General features: G+C 36.8%; 1 protein-coding gene across 4 annotated transcripts in view; it reads right to left on the bottom strand.

The window, feature by feature from the left end:
* The window catches only part of NBN (nibrin), a 50,968-nt gene extending 24,491 nt beyond the window's left edge, over positions 1-26,477 (bottom strand). The window contains exons 1-8 of one of the 4 annotated variants that reach the window (XM_060610854.3): positions 26,337-26,477; positions 24,546-24,676; positions 22,848-22,996; positions 22,231-22,390; positions 19,584-19,687; positions 8,923-9,040; positions 7,733-7,926; positions 706-803 (exon numbers count right to left, since the gene is read on the bottom strand). In XM_060610854.3, coding sequence (XP_060466837.3) covers positions 706-803; positions 7,733-7,926; positions 8,923-9,040; positions 19,584-19,687; positions 22,231-22,390; positions 22,848-22,996; positions 24,546-24,676; positions 26,337-26,373 — 991 coding nt within the window. In that variant the 5' untranslated portion in view covers positions 26,374-26,477. Of the gene's footprint in view, positions 1-705; positions 804-7,732; positions 7,927-8,922; positions 9,041-19,583; positions 19,688-22,230; positions 22,391-22,847; positions 22,997-24,545; positions 24,677-25,417; positions 25,821-25,843; positions 26,297-26,336 lie in introns of those variants that run through there. The other 3 variants (XM_060610853.3, XM_078441692.2, XM_060610855.3) reach the window with 3 other exon arrangements.
* Between the last annotated feature and the right edge of the window lie 826 nt (positions 26,478-27,303).

Consider the following 27,303-nt stretch of genomic DNA (forward strand, 5'->3'; position numbering starts at 1 on the left):
ATGAGCAAGATCAAGGAGTGTGGAAACTATAAATAATATGACACATATATACTGTAGGGAGATGTATTTTTAAAAAGATGAGGATGGGAGAAAGGCTTTATCAGCTAAACTGCTGAGGGCTCAGAACTCTTGATGAAGGGCTCAGGGTTTTACTTCATAAATAATGAGCTAGTAAAAGGTTTTAAGAAAAGGTAAGCTGATTCTATTGGCAAAGTGAAATGTTAACAGTAGAGAGGACTATGGAGACAGGACCATCATTGGTGCAATTACAACAGCCCTCAGGAAAATCAGACAACAGAAGGTTCAAATGGGGCACTGGCTGTTGAGAAGGAATGGCAGCAGACCTCGTGAGTAGAAGTTACAGAGAGAAAATTTCAGGTCTTGTTTTAGCTTTCTCTTTATGCTTGGCCTTACATGAACTTGTCCCATGTGTTTGTTTATTAACTGAATCTTGACCTTTAGAATATAAAGTTCACAAGAACAGGTATCTTGTTTTACTTTATTCACCACTGTATCCTCAGCACTTAGAAACAGTGCCCAGTACACGGCAGCTACAAATATTTATCAAATAAATAAACGGATAGAGAAGTGTTAAAAGATGGTGAAAATGGTCATCCCTGACAAGTACAGAGTAATATGCATACAGTCTATCATCAAGTTATGAATAAAGATGTTATAGAATCAAGAAAATAATGCTTTAATTACCTGTATTTGGCTGGCCGTGAGGATCACAGTAATTCTCTGTAGTCATGAAAATGACTGCCAGTCCAATTTCTGCTTCAGGAATAGGTCTAAGACCCTTCCTGTGAAAATAAAACAGATTAAATATGATAGTATACTGAAACTAACAACTCTTATTAAAGTGGTATCAAGTTGAATCTTTTTATTCCTTCCTTAAAGAGGTATCACAATTTTACAGTATGGAGAAAATTTCAAATACACTGAGTACTGGCCTACTAAATTGGGGCAATGCTACACTGGGCAAGCCCACCACCTTTTAGTAACTCGGTTATTTCATCTGGAAATAAAGACCTAGAATAAAGGATATAGAGACTTCCAGTTCTGAAATTCTGTAATTTTTAGAATTAAAAACAAAACAAAAACAAATAAAAAACAGTAATGCCCCAATGAAGCAATAAATTATTCTTTAATTTTTAACATTTATTTATTTTTGAGAGAGACAGAGAGAGAGACAGAGCACAAAGAGGAGAGGAAGACAAGAATCCGAAGCAGGCTCCAGGCTCTGTCAGCATAGAGCCCGATGCGGGGCTTGAACTCACAAACTGCAAGATCATGACCTGAGCCGAAGTTGGTCACTCAACTGACTGAGCCACCCGGGAGCCCCTAAAAGAAATTTTTATAAGCAAACCTAATACTAGGATCCAAAGATAAACTTGAGAGACAGAAGACGGTAGACAGGGAAGGAGAGAGAAAACTACAAAGAACTATCATAAGCTGAATGTATACATGTTTTATAATTTAAAGTTTAGTAAATAAAATCATTTTACCAAATTTACATGTATTAAGCAAACTTATTAAAGAATCATACAGTGAACGGTACGTACCTTCTGTTTTCTGTAAATGAAACAATAACTACCATATAGAAACTCTACTTCAGACTTTAAGAACTATAAAACTCCTTTAAATGCTTCTTGTAAAGATGTTTTAAGTGGTTGTAGTTTAAAAAGTCTTTTTCTAAATTTTTTTTTTTTTCAACGTTTTATTTATTTTTGGGACAGAGAGAGACAGAGCATGAACGGGGGAGGGACAGAGAGAGAGGGAGACACAGATAGGAAACAGACTCCAGGCTCTGAGCCATCAGCCCAGAGCCCGACGCGGGGCTCGAACTCACGGACCGCGAGATCGTGACCTGGCTGAAGTCGGACGCTTAACCGACTGCGCCACCCAGGCGCCCCTAAAAAGTCTTTTTCAAATGCTAAACATTTTGTTTACGTCCTAGGTTTATGTAAATAAAATTCAATCGTATGTGCAATTATGACAATACCATATTAAAATATATTTTTAAAGCAGAATAGGGGCGTCTGGGTGGCTCAGTCAGTTAAGAATCTGACTCTTGATTTCGGCTCAGGTCATGATGTCATGGTTCGTGAGACTGAGTTCTGTGCTGGGCTCTGTGCTGACAGTGTGGAGCCTGCTTAGGAGTCTCTCTCTGCCCCTCCTCTGTGTGCACACGCTCTCTTTCTCAAAATAATAAAACCATTTTTTGAAAACAAAAAAATTTTATGGGGCTCCTGGGTGGCTCAGTTAGTTGGGTGCCCGACTTCGGCTCAGGTCTGATCTCATCGTTTGTGAGTTTGAGCCCCGCATTGGGCTCTGTGCTGACAGCTCAGAGCCTGGAGCCTGCTTCGGATTCTGTGTCTCCTGCTCTCTCTGACCCTTCCCAGACTCATACTCTGAGTCTCTCTCCCTCAAAAATAAAAAAACATTCAAAAAATATTTTAAAAATATTTAAAAAATAAAGTATTATAATCAAGTGATCACATATCTATTTATAATTCAGGTAATTCAAAATTGATATTTTATTACCCTTTTTTGAAACTGTAAATTATGTAAATTAGTTATAAAGTTTAGCTCCATAAAATAAAAACATTTTTTTTTTTAATTTTTTTTTTAACGTTTTATTATTTATTTTTGAGACAGAGAGAGACAGAGCATGAACAGGGGAGGGGCAGAGAGAGAGGGAGACACAGAATTGGAAGCAGGCCCCAGGCTCTGAGCCATCAGCCCAGAGCCCGACGCGGGGCTTGAACTCACAGACCGCGAGATCGTGACCTGAGCTGAAGTCGGATGCTTAACCGACTGAGCCACCCAGGCGCCCCAAAAATTTTTAACATATAATTAAAAATGCTATACAGATACTACGTCATCCTAAATGGGGAAACACAATCCTTTTAAAGTCAATAGTGAGATAAATGTGGCTACTAACACTAATTCAACACTACTCTAGAGGTTCCAGTAGGTATGAACAGAGAAAGATAGAAAAGGAGAGAAGTATCAGAGGTATAAGGCTCTAAAAAAAAGGACAAAAACTTTACTTATAGATGAGGATTTCTAAAAAAAAAAAAAAAAAAAAAAAAGGACCACAAATACATTAGAAATAAAGGGGAGGCTAACAAAGGTAACAGGATATGAGTAATATCTAAATGTCTACTGAATTTATATTAGAAAACGTAATTAGAAATAACATATTTATGTTCTACTTCCCAGACATATAATATCTACCAAAAAATATGTAGTACTGAGGAATAAATCTAATAAAAGGTACTCATGATGTCTATAGGGAAATTATAAAAATTGTTAATTCTCCCCAAATTGATTTGTAAATTCAATGGCATTCCTAATCAAAATCCCAGCAAGGTTTTTGAAGATGACTCAAAATGTATATGGAAAAATACAGAGCAAAGAATGGACAGGACGATTCTAAAGAAGAGCAGAAAGATTTACCATAGTAGATTATGAGGACTTAATGGATGTTATAGTAATTAAAACAATGTAGTAAATGTGGTGTTGGTACAAGAACAGACATACTGACCAATGGAATAAAGCCAAAAGCATCCCTATGCATGTATGGAACTTTGGTATAAAACAGAATCAATTCCAGATACATTAAAAATAAATTTCAAAAACAAAATATCAAAACACTAGCAACAAATTAGTAAAAAGCATAGGCGAATATCTTTTTAATCTAAGAACAGAAAGATTTCTTAAGTTTTTTTTTTTTTTTTTTTTTTTTTTTTTTTAACATTTATTTATTTTTGAGAGAGAGAGGCAGAGCACAAGTGGGGAAGGGACAGAGAGAGAGGAAGACACAGAATCCGAAGCAGGCTCCAGGCTGTCAGCACAGAACCTGATGCGGGGCTCGAACTCAAAAACTGTGACATCATGACCTGAGGTGAAGTCAGACGCTTAACTGACTGAGCTACCCAGGCACCCCTAGAAAGATTTCTTAAAATACAAAAAGCACTAAGAAAGAAAAGGTTATTTAATGTTAATTTTTAGTATATTAAAATTAAGGGCTTTCATGTATCACCAGTAAAACGCTAATGACAAAGTGGTAAAAGATTTTGCAATACATACAAGTGAAAAAAGGAATAATATTGAGAAATATATAGAACTTATACAAATAAAAAAGGAGAGCATACAAATATGCAATTACCACATGATCCAGGAATTGCACTCTTGGGCATTTATCCCAAAGAAATAAAAACTTATATTCAAAAGAAACTTGTACATGTATGGTTATAGAGGTTTCATTTTTGACAAAAACTGGAAAAATGCAGATATCCTTCAATAGGAGAATGACTCAACAAACCGTAGTATATACATATATTTATACTTAACACTAATGAGCAAGAAGAAAGGATGAATGACTGATACGCATAACTTAGGTGAATCTCCAAGGAATTATGCTAAATAAGAAACCCAGTCCTAAGGAGTATATGCTATAGGATTTCATTTATACAACATTCTTTTAAAAGACAAAATTTTAGAAGTGGAGAATAAGTTAGTGGTTTGCCCAGATTTGGGAACATGGAGTGGGAAGTGAGGACGGAGAGAGGAAGGGAGGGAGGGAAGTGGGTGTGGCTACAAAAGAACAACAGGAGGGATCCCTGTGGTGATGGAACTGTTCTGTGTCTTGACTAAGGTGGTGAATATATGAACCTACAAATGTGATAAAATTGTATAGAACTAAAACACATTCATACACACACACAACTGAAAAATCCGTATTTAAAAAAATATAACAATTACACCACTAGAAAATGAGGTCAAACACATGAACAGCTATTTCAGAACAGGAAAGACAGATGTCCAATAAACATCAGAAAGAAATGTTTCTCACTGGTGATGAGAAAAATAGAAATCAAAATCATAAGACATGAATATACATCCATTCAGTTAACAAAAATGGTAAGTCTAAAAATATCAAGTGTTGAAAACAATGTGCATCTACTTGATCTTTTATATACTGTGGGTGGAAGTATAAAGCGGAAAAGAGTTTGATACCACCTCCGGAGGTTGAGTGTTCACATAACCCATGACCCAGCAGTCCTAACTCTAAGAATATTCTCCAAAGAAAATCTTGCATTAAGGACAACCAGGAAATATAAAAAATGATCTTAATAGCAATGTTTACAATAATAAAACCAGAAATAAGGTATTTTTCAATGTGGAATAAATGAATGAACTGTGGTCTATTCGCACAATGAAACATATTTTACCATCAAAACAAATTACAGCAACATGCAACAAAATGGATGAATTCTTATTAGCAATGTATCAAGTGAAAAAAATCCCCAAAGATTACATGCAGTATGAGGACCAGGTTATCAAGTTAAATCAACTAAAACATACATACACATATTTTAGGAATATATTAAAAAACAATAAATCTGTATATAAAATGATAAGCAAAGGATTCAGGAAGATAGTTATCCCACGTAGGGGGGACAGTGGGCTAGGAGTATCCTATTTTAGAGGTAGGTTATTTTCAAGTACCTAGCTTGTATTTTGCAGAGCAGATTCTCAAATATTTATTATATAATTTAAGGGGCGCCTGGGTGGTGCAGTCGGTTAAGCGTCCGACTTCAGCCAGCTCACGATCTCACGGTCCGTGAGTTCGAGCCCCGCGTCAGGCTCTGGGCTGATGGCTCGGAGCCTGGAGCCTGTTTCCTATCTGTGTCTCCCTCTCTCTCTGCCCCTCCCCCGTTCATGCTCTGTCTCTCTCTGTCCCAAAAATAAATAAAAAACGTTGAAAAAAAAAAATTTAAAATACTACTGGGGTGCCTGGGTGGTTCAGTCAGTTAAGTTTCTTGACTTCAGCTCAGGTCATAATCTCGCGGTTTGTGGGTTTGAGCCCTGTGTCGGGCTCTGTACTGACCACTCAAAGCCTGGAGCCTGATTTGGATTCTGTGTCTTCTACTCTCTCTCAAAAATAAACATTAAAAAATAAAAAAATAAATAACTACTTAACTAGTGAACAAAATTAAGGTGTATTAGTTATGATTCCATGATGACAGTGTATCATGAACCAAGGATTATGACTCATCCAATTTTGTGCAAAGCTGTGCAACAGGTGAAGAGAGGAAAAGGCAAAGAGGAGGAAAGGATAAAGAGAAGATAACTAAATTAGTAACAGGAAGAGTTCCCAAATTTGAGCTAAGATACTGGGAATATACCTTAGCAAGGACAAAAATCATTTCCCTTAGACTTTGAAATTTTCTTCACAAGGTATTTAATTTTAACCACTGATGTCCAATACCCACTTTTTACAACTAATCAATATAACTATGGCAGTAGCCAATCCCAGTGTTGCCTTGTTGTCTGAAATTCAGTTAATAGCTGGCTTTACTGGCCACCTGCCTGATCTAACTGCACGTTCAATGACTATCAGTGGCTTGGACTAAGTGGACACATGTTACCTTAAGTGTCGGTCTTTCTCAAATTATAAAACTGCCTTCCCTCCAAAACCAAATTGTAATGGGGCCAAATGTCACCATATGATGAAGGCACCAGCCTCTGATCAACTTTGTACTCTAGCTACTTTCTTACCTCGGGGTCACGGTACATGCTGAGAAGCAGTGAGATGTAATGGTGAAGAGCATGGACTCTGTATCCAGGCTGCCTGGGTTCACATCCCGGCTTTTGCTCACTCCCTGTGTTCTACCCCTTTTGTCTTATCTATACAATGGGTACCATAACAGTAAATAATACACAGAGTTGTGTGAGGATTAAATGTCTTTATATACGTTAAAACTCTTAGGACAGGATCTGCTATACAGTATTCTGTAAGCATAGCTTTCACTACTGCTGTTTTGCCTGGCTTTCAAAGACTGGTCATAGGTAAAGTATTGTCTAAAAGAGGCCTTCTCTTCTTTATGCTATTTAAAATAAACTTCTTCCCCTTGCCTTGTTATTCCGCTTCCTTTATACACATTTATAATTATCTGGTTACTCGTCTTAATCTGTCTTTCCCTCTAGACAGTAAGCTCCAATGGTGGCAGGGACCACAGCCACCTTGTTTACCACTATATTCCCAGTGCCTAAAACATATGAGAACAATAGTAAATTCTGGATGTAGTAGCAAGATATCACCGTTTTTATACAAGTATTTTCTTTTTGTAGCAGTTACTACATCTCCATTAAATAAAATATTTATGGGACAGATGACTGAAATATTAACTTTTGTTTCAGCAAACATATAAATAAAAGCAATCTCCATGGTTAGAAGGATTATTGGGACAGGAAAAATGAGTATTGTAGGGAATAGCTATGGACTTTTTAGATATATTAAATACCCTACGTCGTAACTACTTTTTGGTAGGTGAATAGAAATTTGGTCAGCAGATTGCCAAGCCTGACATTTTTACAATACTTTTAAGCTTCAACAATGCTAAGATCATTAATATCAATAAAAAGTTTACGAAAAAAACCCTTTGTTTATCTCTTTCGCACCCTCTCTCCCCACTACAAATCCTATTATTGAATATATAGCATTTTTTCTTGCTTTTGCATGGTAGCCTATATGACAGGACTTAAGATTTTTATATGCACTGACCAAAGAACAAATACATTTCAGTTCTAGGCAATTTCAGGAAAAAAACTTACATTTGTGTTATAAAGATATTCTATTTCTAGCATACTAAGTTACAATAAATTTTTAGTTATAGATAAAATTGCTTTTTTTTTTAAATAAAGAATCATTCTGTACCTTTGGAGCATATCCATAATTGAGTGAATCCATGTTTTCTGAGAGTCAGGAATTAGAGTTTGTGAATTTGTTACTCCTACATCAACAACACAAATTCCAGGAGCTGAAAAGAAACTGTCTTCTTCTTCATTTTCTTCTGTTATCAACCTAGCATCTCCTCCTCCAAAAATAACTGCTGAACTTAACTTTTTATGCTAAAAATGGAAACAAAAAGTAATGAAATAGCCCCAATTTGTTGAGTACATTCTTTTTTTTAATTTATTTTAATTCTAGTATAGTGAACAGTGTTATATCAGTTTCAGGTGTACAACATAGTGATCCACACATCGCCCAGTGCTCATCATGACAAGTGTACTCCTTAGTCCTCTATCACCTATTTCACCCCCACCTCCTCCCCTCTAGTGACCATCAGTTTGTGCTCTACAGTTAAGAATCTGTTCCTTGGTTTGTCTTTTTCATTTGCTCATTTGTTTTGTTTCTTAAACATCACATATGAATGAAATGATATTGTATTTGTCTTTCTCTGACTTATTTTGCTTAGCATTATACTCTAGACCCATCCATGTTGTTGCAAATGGCAAGATTTCATTCTTTGTTTTACAGCTTAGTAATGTGTATGTACACATACACACACACATATGTAGGTATGTGTACATGTATGTACACACATCTTCTTTATCCATTCATCTCTATTAGGGAAGTAACATAAAAGTACAATTGATTCTATTTTTTGAGAAGACAATCTGAGCTTCTACTCAGAAAATCCCTAGTTCACCAGGTATCTCTTCAGCTGTGGAACTGTTACGCTGTTTGCACTTCTTTATCATAATTCACAGTGCTCTGTGGGTTTGCCTGCATTTTTGCACCTACAACTTAAACTCCTTGAATGCCCGTTTTGGCACACATAAGACATTCAACAGCTGTTTACTAACTGACCAAGTAAGGACTTAAATCAGTTTTCTGTCCCCACTCCCCCACTTATATATTAACATAGTCTTAATTATCCAATTAACATATGTCAAGAAATACCATAATCACATACATCAGCAATGGGAAAGTTCTGGTGTCTGGGCAGTTTATTTCACTTTGCGCTTCTATACAAAATCTCAAAAAAAAAACATTTACTACTGTTAACGTCATTAATTTATCCTAGTTTATAACATCTTCTTTAGGAAAATTTAGCCCATTACCTGTTTGGCATTTAGAAATACAAATGTTTTCCCTTTGAAGATTTGCTTTCTCTCCTGTCGTCCTGACAGATCAATGTTTTTATTTCCAATAACTGGTTCATCAATAGGTGGGTAAAAGCTGTAAAAAAAAAATTTTTAAAGAATATTCTAATTATATACTATTCTGTATGTGTACTGTTAAATTTGTAAGCAGAGTAGCTATCTAGACACTAGAAAGGCTTAATTTCCATAACACCATGAAAAAACATTTTTTTTTTTTTTAAGTTTTATCTGGGACAAAAAGGCAAAAAACATCTAGAAAAATTGTGACGCATGCCACATAAAATAGCAGAACTGTTCTCTATTTTCTGAAATAATATAATCCAAGGGTAGACAATCATAAAATACAATTTAATAAACATGAATCAAACAAGTTATGTGAATTACAAAAGGTTGAAAAAGACAATGTCCATAAAGATCAAATTCTACTGGCATCTCGGGTTTCCTGGGAACCAATGTGTGTTAATGTTCACATCTAATTCTGTGAACTACTATTGTGTTTTATTATAAGTCCATTGGAGAAGCTCAGGAAATTTTAAAACTTATTTTTGTCAGTTTAAATAAAACTTCCAAAGTGAGATTAAAAAACACAATCTTTTAGCTCTTTAACATAATGCTGTAAGAACACCTTAATCATCCATGAAAATGGGGGAAAAGAAGAAAATACAGAAGCAAAATCAACAGATAATTCTTAAGCCTTCCACAGTTCCAACTTTCTACATAATCAAATTTTTGCTACAACAATTCATAACGGACCAGCCTTTCAACTTATCCACTTTCAAGTAAAAATTAATTACTAATATTCATGAATAAGAAGACTCAATATTGTCAAGATATTAGTTCTTCCCGACTTGATCTATAGATTAAACATAATCCCAATAAAATTTCCAGCAAGTTACTTTGTGGATACTCACAAACTGATTCTAAAATTTACATGGAGAGGCAAAAGATCCAGAAGGCCCAGCACAATATTAAGGAAGAACTAAGTACGAATACTACCCAAATTCATGATTTATTATAAAATTACAGTAATCAAGACAGTCTGGTATAATGAAAAAATAGACAAAAGAGACTAGAGAGCCCAGAAACAAACTCACATAAATATACTCAACCGATCTTTGACAAAGGAACAAAGACAATACAGGAGTTCAGTCTTTCCTTTTTTTTTTTTTTTTTAAAGGTTTTTTGTTTTTTTTTGTTTTTTTTTAAGAGAGAGAAGGAGAGAGAATGAGCATGGGAGGGGCAGAGAGAGAGGGAGACACGGAATCTGAAGCAGGCTCCAGGCTCTGAGCTGTCAGCACAGAGCCCGATGCGGAGCTTGAACTCATGAACCCCCAAGATCATGACCTGAGCTGAAGTTGGATGCTTAACTGACAGAGCCACTTAGGAGTCCCGAGATCAGTGTTTTCAACAATGATGATACTGGACATTCACATGCAAAAAAAAAAAAACAAAAAAAAACCCCAAAAAAACCAAAAAACAAAAAAACAAATCTAGACTCAGGCCCTGCAGTCTTCACAAAAATTAACTCAAAATGAATCATAGACCTAAATATAAAAATAAAACTCCTAGAAGATAACATAGGAGAAAATACAGATGGCCTTGGTTATGGCAATGACTTTTTAGATACAACATCAAACATGATCTATGAATGAAATATCTGGTAAGCTAGACTTCATTAAAATTTAAATTTTCTGCTCTCTGAAAGGCGATGTCAAGAAAATGGATGACAAACCAGCGACTGGGAGAAAATATTTGCATAAGACATATTTGATAAAGGAATGTTATACAATATATACAAAGAACTCTCAAAAGCTCAACAGTAAGAAAACAACCTGATTAACAAATGGGCCAAAATCTTAACAGCTACCTCACCAAAGAAATACAGATAGCAAATAATCATGAGATGCTCAACATCATGTTATCAGGGAAATGCAAATCAGAACAACGAGATACTGCTACACACATAAGAGAATGGCCAAAATCCAGAACACAGACACCACCAGAAGCTCGTGAGAACATGGCATGACAGGAACTTTAACTCATTGCTAGTGGGAATGTAAAATGGCAAAGTCACTTTGAAAGACAGTTTGGTACTTTCTGACAAAAACTAAACCCATCCTTACTGTACAATGCAGCAATCACACTCCCTCGTATTTATCCAAAAGAGCTGAAAACTTATGCCCATACAAAAACCCACACATGGATGTCAACAGCAGCTTTATTCCTTGTTTTTAAGTTCAGTTATTTTGAGAGAGCGCGCGAGAGCGCACAAGTTGGGTAGGGGCAGAGAACAGAGAGAGAATCCCAAGCAGGCTCTGCACTGTCAGCACAGATCCCAATGTGGAGCTTAAACTTACAAACCATGAGATTGTGACCTGAGCCGAAACCAGGAGTTGGACGCTTAACCAAATGAACCACCCAGGTGCCCCGACAGCAGCTACATTCTTAATTGCCATAACTTGGAAGCAACCAAGATGTGCTTCAGTAGGTGAATGGATGAATAACTGTAGTACATTCAAACAATGGAGTATTATTCAGCACTAAACAGAAATGAGCAATCTAGCTATGAAAAGACATGGTCAAACTTTCAATGCATATTACTAAGTGAAAAAAGCCATTCTAAAAAGGCTACCTACTGTATCATTCCAACTATATATGACATTCTGTAAAAGGCAGAGATAGTAAAAGATCAGTGGTAGCTGGAAGCTGGGGGAGTGGGAACAATGAGGGTTTTCAGGGCAATGTAAATACTACAATAATATAATGATGAATATGTATCATTACACATTTATCAAAACCCACCACATGTACAACACCAAGAGTAAACCCTAACATAAACTATGAACTTTGGGTGATTATGATGTGTCAATGTAGGCTTGTCAACTTTAACACGTGCCACTTTGATGGAGAATACCCTTAATGGGGCAGGCAATTCATGTGTAGAAATGAGAGGTACATGGGAAACCTCTGTACCTTCCTCTCAATTTTGTTATGAACCTAAAACTGTTCTAAATAAAAATAAAACCTTAAATAAAAATAATTTACTAACACAGCAAGGTGATGATGAGGAGACAATGCAGGACAGGGGAAATTCACAACCTGGACAATTAGTCACTAAAAAATCAAGAATTAACCATCTGCAGAGAGCAAACAGTCAATGTAGTAAAAATATTTTGGTCATGAGGATCACCATCCCACATTAAAAAAAATTTTTTTTGAATGTTTATTTTTGAGAGAGTATGAGCAGAGGAAGGGCAGAGAGAGGGAGACAGAATCACGAGCAGGCTCCAGGGTCTAAGCTGACAGCACAGAGCCCAATACAGGGCTCATACTCACGAACTGTGAGATTATGACTTGGGCTGAGTCGGATGCTTAACTGCTGAACCACCCAGGTGCCCCTCACCATCCCACATTTTAGAACTAATTTCTTTATGTATTTTTTCTTCCCTTAGAGTCTTCCTTGGCCACATACATATTTCACAAAGTCAGCTAAGTCATGATTAAACAATTTTTTAAAAATTCTGATAACTGATTGAAACCACAAATGTACATGTTTCAACCTGCTACAACAGATGTTCTAAAATTATGATTCCTAGAACTTGCAATCTCAAATGAGCTATCTGCGGGGAACAGCTGACTTAGCCAACAGGATGAAATGCAACCCACTGCATTACTCTGATTTTTCTAGATAAGTGACATTAAAATTCTATTTACTTTTTTTTTTTTTAACGTTTATTTATTTTTGAGACAGAGAGAGACAGAGTATGAATGGGAGAGGGTCAGAGAGAGGGAGACACAGAATCTGAAACAGGCTCCAGGCTCTGAGCTGTCAGCACAGAGCCCGACGCAGGGCTTGAACTCATGGATCGCGAGATCATGACCTGAGCCGAAGTCGGCTGCTTAACCAACTGAGCCACCCAGGCGCCCCTTTATTTACTTTTAAAGTTACACAGAGAAAAGTGAAAACAATTGTAAGTGTTAAATTTTTCTTTTTCTTTTTTTTTTTAAAAAAGGGCATTAAGCCCAACACGCTTGAAATCAGACCCTGAGATTAAGACCTGAGCTGAGACCAAGAGTCAGAAGCTTAACCGACTGAGCCCCAGGCGCCCCTAAGATAAATTTTTAATATGCCTTTTATCCTCTCCTTTTTAACAAGAATTCTTCCATATTTCACTCTTCTTTCAGCGCGAAAGGCAATTAACACTTCACTTACACACAAGGGCTAGTTTATGAAATTAGCGTACACAGTAATGTTAACTGGAGGATGGAGCCATACCCAGGCAAAAATGGTACGCACGTTCAACACATACACATGACTAAAGAGATGTGAGAGTCTTACTGCTTTCCAATGACATAAAATGATTTTTAAATTATCTACATACACCATTGTGTTATTCATACTTTCTTAATTCTGCCACAAATAGTGGTTTATTGTACCCAAAGATCAGTTAACTGTAGTTTAGTTCAATAAAGAGTGAACATTTGTTGGAGCACCTGGGTGGCTCAGTCTGTTAAGTATCCAACTCTTGGTTTTGGCTCAGGTCATGATCTCACAGTTATGAGTTCGAGCCTCCTGTGGGGTTCTGCGCTGACAGGGTGGAGCCTGCTTGGGATTCTTTCTCTCCCTCTCTCACTGCCCCTCCTCTGCTCACGCTCTATCTCTCTCAAAAATAAACATTAAACGAACAAAAAAGAAGCGAACATTTGTTAAACCTTGAGCCAGGCTCCTAAAGACGGGAGCGTGATACACCCTTTGTTTTCCTTGATGGCACTACCAGAGTCCTAACTTTAATGTGTGTCATTTTTCAATATCTGGCTCTTCTACCAAGTGCCATAAAGACAAACTGTAATGCTTTTTGGCTCATCACTATATCCTCAGGTCTATCTTGCTTAATTCATGGTAGGCATTCAGAAATATTTGTTAATAAACAAACTGATACTACAAAATATAAATTAAAAACTCATCTAATAAATTAAAAGTATAAACATCCCTCAATTTCCTCAATATATAAATTTGACCATTAAAACTCTGAGACTGGACAAAAACATAAAAGACTCTTAAATATGGAGAACAAACAGGGTTGCTGGAGGGGTTGTGGGAGGGGGAATGGGCTAAATGGGTAAGGGGCACTAAGGAATCTTCTCCTGAAATCATTGTTGCACTATATGCTAACTAACTTGGATGTCAATTTAAAAATAAAATTTAAAAAAGTAATAAAATAAAAATAAAAATAAAATAAAATAAAATAAAATTAAATTAAATTTCTGGAACTGAAGGGGTGCCTGGGTGACTTGGTCAGTTGGGTATCTGACTATGGCCCAGTTCATGGTCTCATGGTTTGTAGGTTCAAACCCTGTGTCGGGCTCTGTGCTGATGGCAGAGACTGCTTTGGATTCTGCGTCCCTCCCATCTCTGCCCCTCCCTCACCTGTACTCTCTCTCTCAAAAATAAACGTTAATAAAAAACTAAAAAATTCTGGTACTGAAAAAATGTATTTTAGTTTTCTTTTAAAAACACTGGTAAATTAGAGCCACTCAGTAAGACTGATCTTAAAAAAAATACATCACTGTATTGTGAAGAATCTAACCAAATGTTGGAGTCATGTACAATACATATATATATGTATGCATATGATGTATAGAAACAATTGATAATATAGTGATAAATAATACATATGTTCTGAACTTTACATACCTAGACAAGTCTTTTTCTCTTTAATAGTGTATGGATGAGAACAAGAAAGGAAACTAATAACAAATGTGAGAAAACTTGGGGTGGCTGTGTGGCTCAGTCCGTTAAGCGTCGGCTTCAGTTCAGGTCATGATCTCAGTTCGTGAGTTCGAGCCCCGCAACGGGCTCTGTGCTGACTGCTCAGAGGCTGGAGCCTGCTTCGGTTCTGTGTCTCCCTCTCGCTCTCTGCCCCTCTCCCACTCGCACTGTCTCTGTCCCTCAAAAATAAATAAACACTAAAAAAATTGAAAGAAACATAAAGTGAGAAATCACTACTAAAAATCAGTATTTCTGAAGCAATACATTCTAGAAGTTTTAAAGCGTTTCTGAGACTACAGTGATTTGATAGCTAGTAAAAAGTTTGGAAAAGAGTAAATTAACTTGGGAGAGATCAAGGTCTCTGAATACTAGGTTACCACAAATATAATCTAATCTCCATTTTCTATAATGAAAAAATTAAAACAATTTGGCCCACTTCTATAGAAGCTTCAAGAGCTACAAATAGTTATGTTTTATTATATAGTAACTACTACATATAATTCACAAATTCTATAAAGTATTAATCTAGAAATCCTGACTTTCCCTATGTACATTTTATGACTTTTTAAATTCTTTACATCATCGTCAATAAATTTCATCTAACTCAAAGCACATCATCTTCATTTTTGTCTCAAGATTATCCAAATACAGAATTTTTCTCAATTCACATACAATTCTGGCCAAAGATACTGTATCTCAAGCCACAATGTTCATTTGCCCAACATCTGGATGGCTCTTTATTTCATTAGTCCCATAGGCATATGTTCATGATTTGTATAAGAACTTACTATTCAGCTTTCTTTTGGTGATCTTTAAAAGGCTTGAATTACACTGACATACACAACTTGTAAATGTGAGGTTTTATCGCCAGTAAAAAATTTCTGCTATATGTTAAATTTCTTTGCCTTGAATTTTGATTGATTACATATAGTCAACTCCATAAACTTCCTAAACTAAGACTGTTTCAGACTAACATGTTTCTTGGGTCTGATATTTGATTACAAGCCAACAGCCTGTTCCTGTTTCTTGGGTGTGGGCAGAAGACACAAGACTGCTGGGTCAGAGACAAAGTGAGCAGCAAGCCTCAGCGTATTTGTAGCATATCTCCTCTCAGACCAGTCCTGTGGGTACAGTATAAAAGGCACAAACAGTAGATTGCGTTACAGGAGAGAGGAACACTGAACTTAAGAATCCACTGAGTTTCACAGCAAGCTCTAAGGAGACCTGTTCTTTGTGCCTGGAGGGACATTCCTTCTTCCCTCAAGGCTTCTCACTGCAAACCATGAGAAATGGTCTGGGTATAGAGGGTGGTCAGGGCCTTGTATTCTTGGCACATTCAGCAAGTTGCATATGAATGCATATACTAATTTTCTCCCAACAGTGTTTTCCCAAACACAATGCTTGTTATTTGAAATATAGTAACTGAGAGGGCACTCCACAATATGAGAGACTAAAAATTAAAACAAAAGGTAACTCCTTCTCTTTTCTAAGGGGTCATTTCTTAACATTCACAAAATATACAATATTTTAATGAGCTTCCTTTAATAAAGTATAAATAATCAAAATTCAGTACTTTTAAATGGAGTCTTCTAAAAATGACTTCATCAGCATTGGTATTTTGATGACAATACAGGCAAGTAAGATCTCACAAATCATGTCAGGTACATGAAGCTTAAACTCTGTCTTACCCTGAGTAAGTAACAGTGCCAAGATGAAGACATAACCGCACTAAATAGAATTGTACTTTTTGTTAGGTTAAAAATATACTTTTTATTCAATTTTTTTTCAAAGTTTATTTATTTAGAAAGAGAGAGGAAAGGAGGGAGGGAGGAAGTGGGGCAGGGACAAAGAGAGGGAAAGAAAGAGAATCCCAAAGCAAGCTCTGTGCTGTCAGTGCAGAGCCCAATGTAGGTCTCAAACTCACAAACCATGAGATCATGACCTGAGCCAAGACGGAAAGTCAGATGCTTAACCAAATGAGCCACTCAGATACCCCAAAACTATACTCTTATTTTAAATCCAGTGATAATGATGTTTCAGAACTAAGAGGTAGTTACATTTTATTAAAGAGCCACCACAATTTCATAAACCTTTTGTAACCCATCCTATTTAATATTTAAATTTAATCCTTTTTCTATTTGATAGCTGAGTATATAGTCAAATAAGACTTCAACAAGGATATCAGAATGGATCCCAATAGGTACACAAATCTAGTAAGGCAAAAAACTACATATTTTAAAACAATATTAAAATTTGATCAGTTGCCATTATCAAACATGGCTAATGTAAATGCTTTTCATGGTTAACAATGAATTAGAAATTACTGAATAACCTTATAGCTGAGAAGTTTTATTATAATCATCTAAGTTAATACAGTCACAAATTAAAGCCAGAAAAACTTATGACGAACCTAAATTCAAAAACAGATCCAGGTTAAACACACCTAAGTGAGTCTGAACAATAAGTAGAAATCAATGACTAAACCTAAAAACTTCAAGACCATAAAACATGTATTATCAGTAGTAGAAACCTATCAGACCCCTCCAATCCCAAGTAATACAGAATTAATAATTGTTTATTATCTGTAGCAAAGATCATTACTTATAGGATTTATTGGGTTCCCCAGGGAGGATCACAAATAGGCTTCAGGAAAAAATGTGATTCTGTTGAAATACTTTGCAAGTTGGTAGTATGTAAGTGAAGTTTCTAGAGGAAAGACTAGTGTTTTGTTGCTCTCAGAGGGGTCTAGGATTCAAAAAAGGTTTTAGAATCATCTATTTTAATACCTAAGGACCTCTTTCTAGAGTCCAAAAACAATACATTATCAGTTAACCTCAATATAAAAGAAACCTTCCAAGGGAAAAATAAAAACAAGGAGAAATGTCTTTCAGTTACTTTTAAAAGCAGATACATAAAAAAAATAAAGCAGACACATATTATCAGGTATAAATAGTCCCTAAAACACACACACACACACACACACACACACACACACACACACACACAAAACCTGTGTTGGGCAAAATAGTTTATGTAACGATATTTTACAAATACTAATACAATTCTTAACTTGCATAACATTTCAGATTTTTAAAGCCTCAAATACTCAAAGTTATCCTATAGAGATTCAGATGAGTTTATAAAGTATACCTATTATGTCTAAACGCTATAATCTAGAGACATATATTTTAACCAAGCATGTTCATGTGCTAGGTTGACTAAAAACACCTACTCATTTTTACAGTCACCAGCAATTCAACCATGCAATCTGAAAATAAAAATCCAAACATCTTTCCTCCTCAACTGTAGCTTTATATTACTTCAAAGCATCAGAAAAACAATATATACGGTAGATAGATCCTTTAGTCGGGTGGTTCACAAATTTAGCAGTTATCTAAAATCATCATCACCAGCAGCATCATCATCATAAAAGTTACTACGGATCCTACCAGATATTATTGCAATTAGGAACATTTCTTTTAACAAGCACCTATCGTGGTGCCAGGCAACATCCTCAGACTCTGTATACTCTATTACTTAAAATAATACCACTCCTAAATACTTAAATACAGGACAAATATTAACCTCATTTTTCAAAGGAGATAACTGATGCTCAGAAGAAATAAGCTCATTACCAAGGCCACAGTGCTATTAATAGTCTAGCCCAGGACTATGTGACTCCACAGAATGACATTGCTGCACCACACAGTTCCAGGGGTCCTGCATGCATGATGCCAAGCACTGGAACATGTGGCCTCTGGACTGTACCTCTGTGCCATTTGCTGTCCTTCAACTATTTTGTTTAAATACTGGCATATATGGGAATGCAAGCTGGTGCAGCCACTCTGGAAAACAGCATGGAGGTTCTTCAAAAAACTAAAAATAGAACTATCCTACAACCCAGCAACTGCACTACTAGGTATTTATCCAAGGGATACAGGTGTGCTGTTTCGAAGGGACACATGCACCCCCATGTTTATAGCAGCACTCTCAACAAGAGCCAAAGTATGGAAAGAGCCCAAATGTCCATTGATGGATGAATGCATAAAGAAGATGTGGTATATATATACAATGGACTATTACTCGGCAATCAAAAAGAATGACATCTTGCCATTTGCAACTACGTGGATGGAACTGGAGAGTATTACGCTAAGTGAAATTAGAGAAAGACAAAACTCATATGAATTCACTCATATGAGGACTTTAAGGGACAAAACAGATTAACGTAAGGGAAACAAAAATAATATAAAAACAGGGAGGGGGGCAAAGCATAAGAGACTCATAAATACGGAGAACAGAGGGTTACTGGAGGGGGTGTGGGAGGAGGAGATGGGCTAAATGGGTAAGGGGCATTAAGGAATCTACTCCTGAAATCATTGTTGCACTATAGGCTAACTAATTTGGATGTAAATTAAAAAAAAATTAAATTAAAAAATAAAATACTGGCATATATGTCACATTTGTTTCACTCACTGAGATTGAAGACAACAAACCGTTATTTACATACTAACAAAAAAAACTTTGTAAAATTGAACGCTATATCCTGAAACAGTCTTCAAGAGTTTTTATGTTTTACATTTATATGTTTTATAATTTATGTTAAGACTACATAAAATCAGTGCTATCACATTCTGTACATATTACATTTAAAATGCACAATACAGGAATTTCCAGGTTGGTGAACACATGAAGGTACAGGGAGGGTGGTGCACCTGGAGAGGGTGTGCAAGCTCCTTGCCCTTTCCCCATACTTTGCCCTGTGCATGTCTTCATCTGGGTGTTGGTTAGCATCCTTTATCATACCCTTTAATAAACTAGTATAAGTTAAAAATATATACATAGGATATACCTTTCAATTTGTGGAGGCTGTTTATTGGTCTTAACTGCTTTAAGAAATTCAGTAAAATATTCTGGCTTTACAATCGGACGTCCACAAATGAGTGCACATATTGTCTGAAAAGAAGAAAACATATGTGAATACATATACCCATGTTCTAGCTTTTCTTTTTTTTTTTTTCCAGAAACTACAAAGGGGCTGTTCTATTATGTTTTCCCTTTCATCTCTCTAAATTTATAAAGGAGCCACAATCTATAAAATTCAAATCAATATTTGGCCACTAACTTAGTTTTAGTAATACAAATCTCTGTAGAATGATTTGATTTTAAGAAGCCACCAATTACAATATTAATTTAAAAACTGCTTTGGGGAGGGGGTGCCTGGGTGGCTCAATTGGTTAAGCATCCAACTTCGGCCCAGGTCATGATCTCATGGTTTTTGAGTTTGGGCCCTGCATCAGGCTCTGTGCTGACAGCTCAGAGCCAGGAGCCTGCTTCGGATTCTCTGTCTCCCTTCTCTCGGCCCGTCCCCTGCTTGCGCTCTGTCTTTCTCCCTCTCAAAAAATAAACATTAAAAAAAATTAAAAAAAAAAACCTTCTTTAGGGAAGGCAGAACATAAGACATAAATCAATTTTAAAATGTATTCCAATTTAAAAGACATTAAAATATTAAAAAGTAGATCATAGGACTAAGTCTATCAGGTACCCTAGAGATAAACATGAGTTTTAAGACCTTTTCTGCCTAAAAAAATGCCTTTTGAACAGATTGTAACTATGGATTCAAGTATTTTTGAGAAAGTAAATAAAAGAGTAACAGTTTGGGGAGGGATAAAAGCTCAAAATATACAGAGATCAGGGAGGGTGGGGGTGGAGAAACCGCAAATAGCAAGTGAACTAAACTATCAACATCAAATATATCAAAACCTGAAAAAGATTAGAAAATACCACTGAATATAAAAATCAAGATTCATCATAACTTTAGGGAATAAAACAACTGAAAAATTTCTAAATATGTTTCTAATAACAAGAGGTAGTACTTAAATATGAGCAAGCAGCTTAGGGTGTCTCTCAAGAATGAAATCTGAACACACCAACCTCAAATGTGAGTGAAATAACTGACTTCTGGCAGGAAGCAGTGATGTGCAACTCAACACTGGACTGAGTAAGCTCTGATACATGTGATCCTGGGCAAAGGATTTAATTGGTCACGCCTTAGTTTCTTCTTCAGGAAATAAAAATTGAACTGAATGTTCCTTAAGTTTCCTTTGGGTTCTGACATTTAATGATTTTAAAAATATAAGATAACTTGTACTTTTGGATAATTTACCCCAAAAAGAATACAACAACTAGGTTTTCTTTTTTGGCACATGACTGATCAAAAGTATCTGAAAAAGGACTGCTCTACAAGTCAATGATGGTGTATATCCAGTGACTCTCTAATAACCGCTGCCATTAGTATCCCACTCACTGGAATAGTGTGTACTCTGGTGAATGAATGCTAGTTCCAGGTCTGTCACAGACTCAGTAAATCTCTCTCAAGACCTTCCAACTGCCTTTGCTCTTATTTCATAACCACCAAGTGAAAGCATGACTACCTAAGTTTCACTTCTCAGGTACCTTAATACCTTCAAGGGAAGTCCACACATAAATACGTGGTCACTATAAAGGTGCATCCTTACGGTAAGCTAATAAATGGACATTTTGATTTACTAGCATAAATTGGTTAATCACTCTGAATTTATAAATCTATTTCATAAACTTGCAAATATGGAATGATCCTTGATCAGAGATAACCCCACCAACATAAAAGTTTAACCTGAGGTTCAATCTAAGCAGCAAGTCTTTCTCTATGATACCTGTTTAGCTAAAATACTTATATTCTAATTACATTAAATATTAATGGATTTTTGCATCTAATAAAGGAATCTAAATATTTTTTGCTTTTCACTATAGATACTAACCTAAAACAATCTCACATTATCTAGAGTCAACCTGTTTAAAAGGAGACAAATCACCTCCCAATGTCATTCTTCAATTAGCTTTGGATACGACCAAATCTGATGAAGATGCAAAATCTGAAAACACACCAAAATATATCACTGCTTTAATGAAGAGTTGGCACCTTCTAATGGTGTGTACCTACATACATGTCTCTAGATTGTGAAGATAATATTAACTGGTAAGAACTTAGAAAGTCTGTGATTAGGGCATTATAGAAAATAGAAACTAAGTAAGAGAGCATGAGACCATGAGATGAGCTGGAGGAAGACAATCTGATAGAAGAGACTAGAGATGCTAACTTCGGAGACTGGCAGTTGACTTCCATCACTTTGCTTTTAGACTGAAGATATCAACTATAAACTTATTGGTGAAAAGTATACCATAAGTCATTTTTAAAATGCTAAATCAAAACCTGAAATATAATTTTATGTGCTTTTGCTTGTCTCAAATAATAAGAGTTACCTCAAATAATAAGAGTAACTTTTCAAGTTACCTGAAAAGTCATTCTAGCCTATATGGTATACAAACGCATGGATTAACATATATAAATCCACAACGAACAGCCCTGATAATTGTAAAGTAAATGGCTTGTGTATAGTGGGAGAGTAAGCTTAAATTCAAGAACTTATTTTAACATAATAACAAGGCATTCAACCTACTTTAATGGTAACTTTGACTGATATCATGACAAGATGAGTACATTCTTCTGTCCAATTGTTTACAGTAAGTCCTCCAAGTTGCAATATAGCTTGATTTAAAGCAGTTTTCCCAGAAGCATCTAAACAAGAAGAGCATGCAACCAAAGCCTCATATTCTACTCTGTAAATGAGAATAAGTTACATACAGTTGTATTATCATAGCTCCAGAGAGGGCAACTTATAGTACTGTAAACTTTAAGCTCATGTCACATTCTGTTATTTTAACTTTTACGTGTTATTAAACTTCCTAATTTATTAAATTATCACTTCCTAAGTCTTAAGTTGCACTTAGGAAAAACAATGATCAAAGTTAACATTATGCTTTCATTGATGTGGAATCAAACAAACGTAGCTCCCATTAAGGTCCTCAGAGACCAATCACACTCTTATTCACCCTTGGCACTACCTATGATTGGCAAAGAGCACTAACCACACACGATGCAAAGTTCACTAACATGCTAAGAAGGAACTAAATTAGACAGTTTTCAATTTATTATCTATAAATAACGTGTCCTTTAAAATTTGAGTAGTGCAAAGCAAAGCCATCCATTTTTAGTATCAATTAAAAAAATCCTTACCTGAATTTACTTTCAAACACTCCAAAAGTAACTCTGTCCCCGGTCTTCAAAGCTTGGGAAAAGCCATTCTGCATTTTTTCCTCATTAACAAAGGTACCATACTTAGAATTATCTTTTATTGTCAATATAGGAGTTTCATCTGTTTGACTCTGGGGGAAAAAAAAAAAATCAATACCTAATTTAAAGTCTTTTACCACTCAGTAAATACAATTCTCAGGGGGGAAAGGTTTCAAAATAAAAAGCTGGTAACTTTTGAATAGGTAATTGATAGATGGCTAACTTCCTAACACATTAGGCAATAGTTATTGTTTTGGTTACCTGCATAGAATCATCACTCAGCTAGAAATTAATGGCAAATATCTTAATTCCAGGATCACCCCTCTTAGAACATGCATTTTTGTAAGTCAGTGGAGATTTTTCTGACCCCTGAATTTCACACATTTGACAATTCCTTGTTTTTGTATAGTCTGTTTCACAGCTTCGTTCCTAAGGGTTGTTTTTTTTTTTTTTACATTATCAAAATAACATAGTAAAAAATGGTCCAATGAGAAAAGGGTAGAGTCTCTAACCTGCAGTAACAATTTTATTTTCCCTTTAGGAATTTTAACAATAATCTTCTATACCTAAAAGAATACAGACACAAAACCTAAATATTACTGAACAGATCCAGCATTTGATAGTCTTTGCTCAAGATAATGGCTTTTCTTCTTATTATCACCAGCATTATGAGCGCATATATATATATGTATATATTTATATGTGTTACTTTCAACACCCAGAGTTGTAATTAAAACAACTAACCAACCAAAACAAACTGAAAGCCATTCAAAGGAGCTATGGGACATAAGCAACAGCTGTTTTTCCTAATAAAACAAACCAATTCCCACTGTGAAAACCTACATTATATGGGAAATGCCTATCTTCACATGGCTTACAAACTCTCTAAATAAAACAGGAGTTCTGACTTTGGCTCAGATCTCGTGGTTTGTGAGTTTGAGCCCCGTGGACCCTGGAGCCTGCTTCGGATTCTGGGTCTCCTTTCTCTGTCCCTCCCCGACTAGTTCTCATTCTGTCTCTTTCAAAAATAAACATTTAAAAAAAAAAATTTTTTTTTAAATGTTTATTTATTTTTGAGAGAGAGAGAGAGAGAGACAGAGCATGAATGGGGGAGGAGCAGAGAGAGAGACAGAGAGGGAGACACAGAATCCGAAGCAGGCTCCAGGCTCTGAGCTGTCAGCACAGAGCCCGATGCGGGGCTTGAACTCACGGACCGTGAGATCATGACCTGAGCCGAAGTCGGGTGCTTAACTGACTGAGCCACCCAGGCGCCCCCCTCCCCCAAAAAATTTTAAATAAAGCAGGAGTGTGACAGTCTGTCACTGCTTCACTGCCAGGCTTGGCACATTGATGGACACACAGTAAACACGTAATGTTCATCAAGTAAGTATAAATAAATGTGTTCTACTTCCTTTGACTTTCTAAATTACTACAACAGAGTAAAACATGGGAACAGAAACTTCAAATATCAAACTAAACGAGTATCATTTGTACGACTACCAAAATGTTAAGTATTTAACATTTAAAGAACACCTTTATGAAATTAAAAATCCTACAAACTCTCTCACATACCCACCAAAGTAATCCTGTAATTTCAACTCCCTTACTATATAAACTAGTGAAATAAAATTAGTAACATACCGGCATGGTTACTGAAAAGTTAGCAGTTAACACAGCATGATTTCGACTGATTGACTGATCACCTTCAATTAGAATGCCACAGTTTTTCCTTCCAACAACGTATTCAACACCAGTCAACAGTCTGAATGGTTCTATTAAAAAAAAAAAAAAAAGTAAATGTATAGACACACATCCAGATACACATATATATGCAGGCAAATATTTCAATATTCTTATTTTACTATTTAAATGTTAATAATCAACTTTATATAAATCAAACTTGGGTTTTCTGGTAAAGTCTCACTGAAGAATGCAAAAGATTAGATAAATGGAAAACTCTAGAATTTTGTAAAGAGAAAACAATATTAAGCAGTGTCAATGCTTGCCCAAATTAACTTACACATTTCATACATTACCCAACAAAAATCACAATACTACGTCTGGAACCTGATAAATAGATTCAAAAATCCACTGGGAAATAAATGTAAAAAACTGTCAAGAAAAATATGAATATTACAGAACCTCCCCTACCAGATGGTAAGCTATGTCATAAAGCTATAGTAATTAAAATGTATGGTATCAGGAAGAAACAACATAGATCAATGCAAAATTCAGCCCTGATTTAAGTGTGTATTTGGGGGGAATTTTGTTTTTACGTTAAAGATAGCATTTCAAACAAGCGGGAAAATGTTATTAGTTTTGTTTTGTTTTGTTAATGTTGCAATCACAAATTATGGGTTGCAAAAGCATTTTGTTGGAAGCTAAGTAGAGTTTTTGTATGCGAACCCAGGAGTCCATTACCGGAGTGGTAGGGTAATTAAGGCAGATAAACTCGCCTAAAAGTCAAGAATGCTGGCCATTGACGATAGAGGCATTTTTGTACTGCTACCTACCTTGGCTACAGGAACTCTGAGAGCCAGCCACAGGGCACGGCTGTTCTTGGAAAGCAACTGAATCGTACTCGCCCACCAACAGCTTACGTTCTACCTCAGCACGGCTCCAAGTCCACGGTGATGCCTTCATCTTTAGTCTTTATAGTACTTACTTTCCTAACCATTCGTTTTGGCCTTCTTCACACACTGTCAGTAAACTGAGGTAGGTCTTTGGCCCATCATAATGTTGCCTAAGGGCGACACCTAATCATAGGCTACAGCCGCTCAACAAGGACTCGGACACACCAGGCAACCAATTAACGGGACATAACCACCTGCCATGGCTGAAAATACACGGCAGAAAAAAACATCTACTTTGTCAGTTCTGATGACAAAAAGGGCCCTAAAACAAAACTGAAATTACGCTTTCCTGTGGTTGCCACTTACCCGAGTCATGGCCGGTTTTTCGCAAGATTGAACAATGCGCTCGAGACAAAAGTCATCTGTTGCCATCACGCGGTCTAGCCTGCGTTAACTTCATTCTCGTGTTTCGCCAAAAGCTCGAAACACTAGAGGACGCAACAAGTGGCCGGCCAAGGCTCAATTCGGCAGGGCCTGCAAGCCGGGTCACAGCCCGTCCCAACCCCCGACCACTAGGCGGTAGGCCGGGTGAGGGATGCCGCCGCCCCTGACAGGTCCTGAGCCCAACGCCCCCTCCACCGAGCACGCAAAAGCCGCGTTCAAAAGCACCGCGCCGCCCGGGAAGACACCGCGGTCCCCACACCCCGCTTCCGCAGCCTCCCGGGGCGGGAACGAAGGCGGCGCCGGAAGGCGGGGAGAAGGCCAAGAAGAACCGGAAGCATTGCTCCTCGGGGCCCCTCTCCCCACGGCAACTGCTCCCGGGAAAACAGTCCCGGGGGAATCGCTCTTCCGCCCTTACCTCGGGCCGGGCCCGCCACGGGGACCAGCTTCCACATGGGTCTGGGTCTTCTGGGGGGATGGACGACGTGCTGAAGCGTAACAGCAGCTGACCGACGTGCGCGGCCACAGCTCCCGCAATCGGCGTGGACTCCTGGACGTGCGCGCTCCCGGGAGCCGGTCCGCCTAGGAAGAGGAGGGATAACCAGGAGTGCGACGTGGGCTGCTCGTCGCCACCTGGTGGTGAAGGGATTGAACAGCGCAATCTGTATCGAAATGTGCTGTATTAGGTTACGAAGTATGGATCCCATTGTAAATAAGATTATCTAACCTTTTGTGATTGTGAATGGAAATAATTTTAAAAATTAGCTACAAAGCAACCTTGACATAGTAACCAATCATGTAATTTCATGCATTTGCGATTTCTTAGATTGCAGTCATTCCTTTGTATGGATCCAAACGATGATGATAATTACAATGAAGATAAAGATTTTACCCCGCGTCAACTCATTATTTTTGCTCTTATCCAAGCCTTAATCAACTTCTCCTAACTTCTCTACTTCACAACATTACCCTTCCATCTAATCGGGAGCTAAACACTGGGGAGTCTATGCTTCCTTTTCATTTCTACTTGAACCAAACTGGTCCAAGCTCTTCTCTTAATACTCCAGTAGCCCCCTAATTCTTCACCACCCATCTCCTGCATAAATCCATTCTATATCCTGTACACTACAAAATAAACATCCTAAAGCACGCTTGGGATCATATAATTTCTGGCTTTCTAAAGCATTTGTAATGAGAAGGAAAAAAATGTTACTTTAAGAGGCTGGTTTATCAATCTCCATTATAAACATAGATGCAAAAATCATAAACACAAAATTAGCAAATTTAATCAGGTGGTATATAAAAAGGATACTCATGACTTAGTGGGGCTTATTCCAGAAGTGGAAGGATGGGTATTTGGGGGAGAGTCCAATATAACTCATCAG

The sequence above is a fragment of the Panthera onca genome, chromosome F2 (genome assembly GCF_046562875.1).
Source record: "Panthera onca isolate mPanOnc1 chromosome F2, mPanOnc1 haplotype 2, whole genome shotgun sequence".
NCBI lineage: Eukaryota > Metazoa > Chordata > Mammalia > Carnivora > Felidae > Panthera > Panthera onca.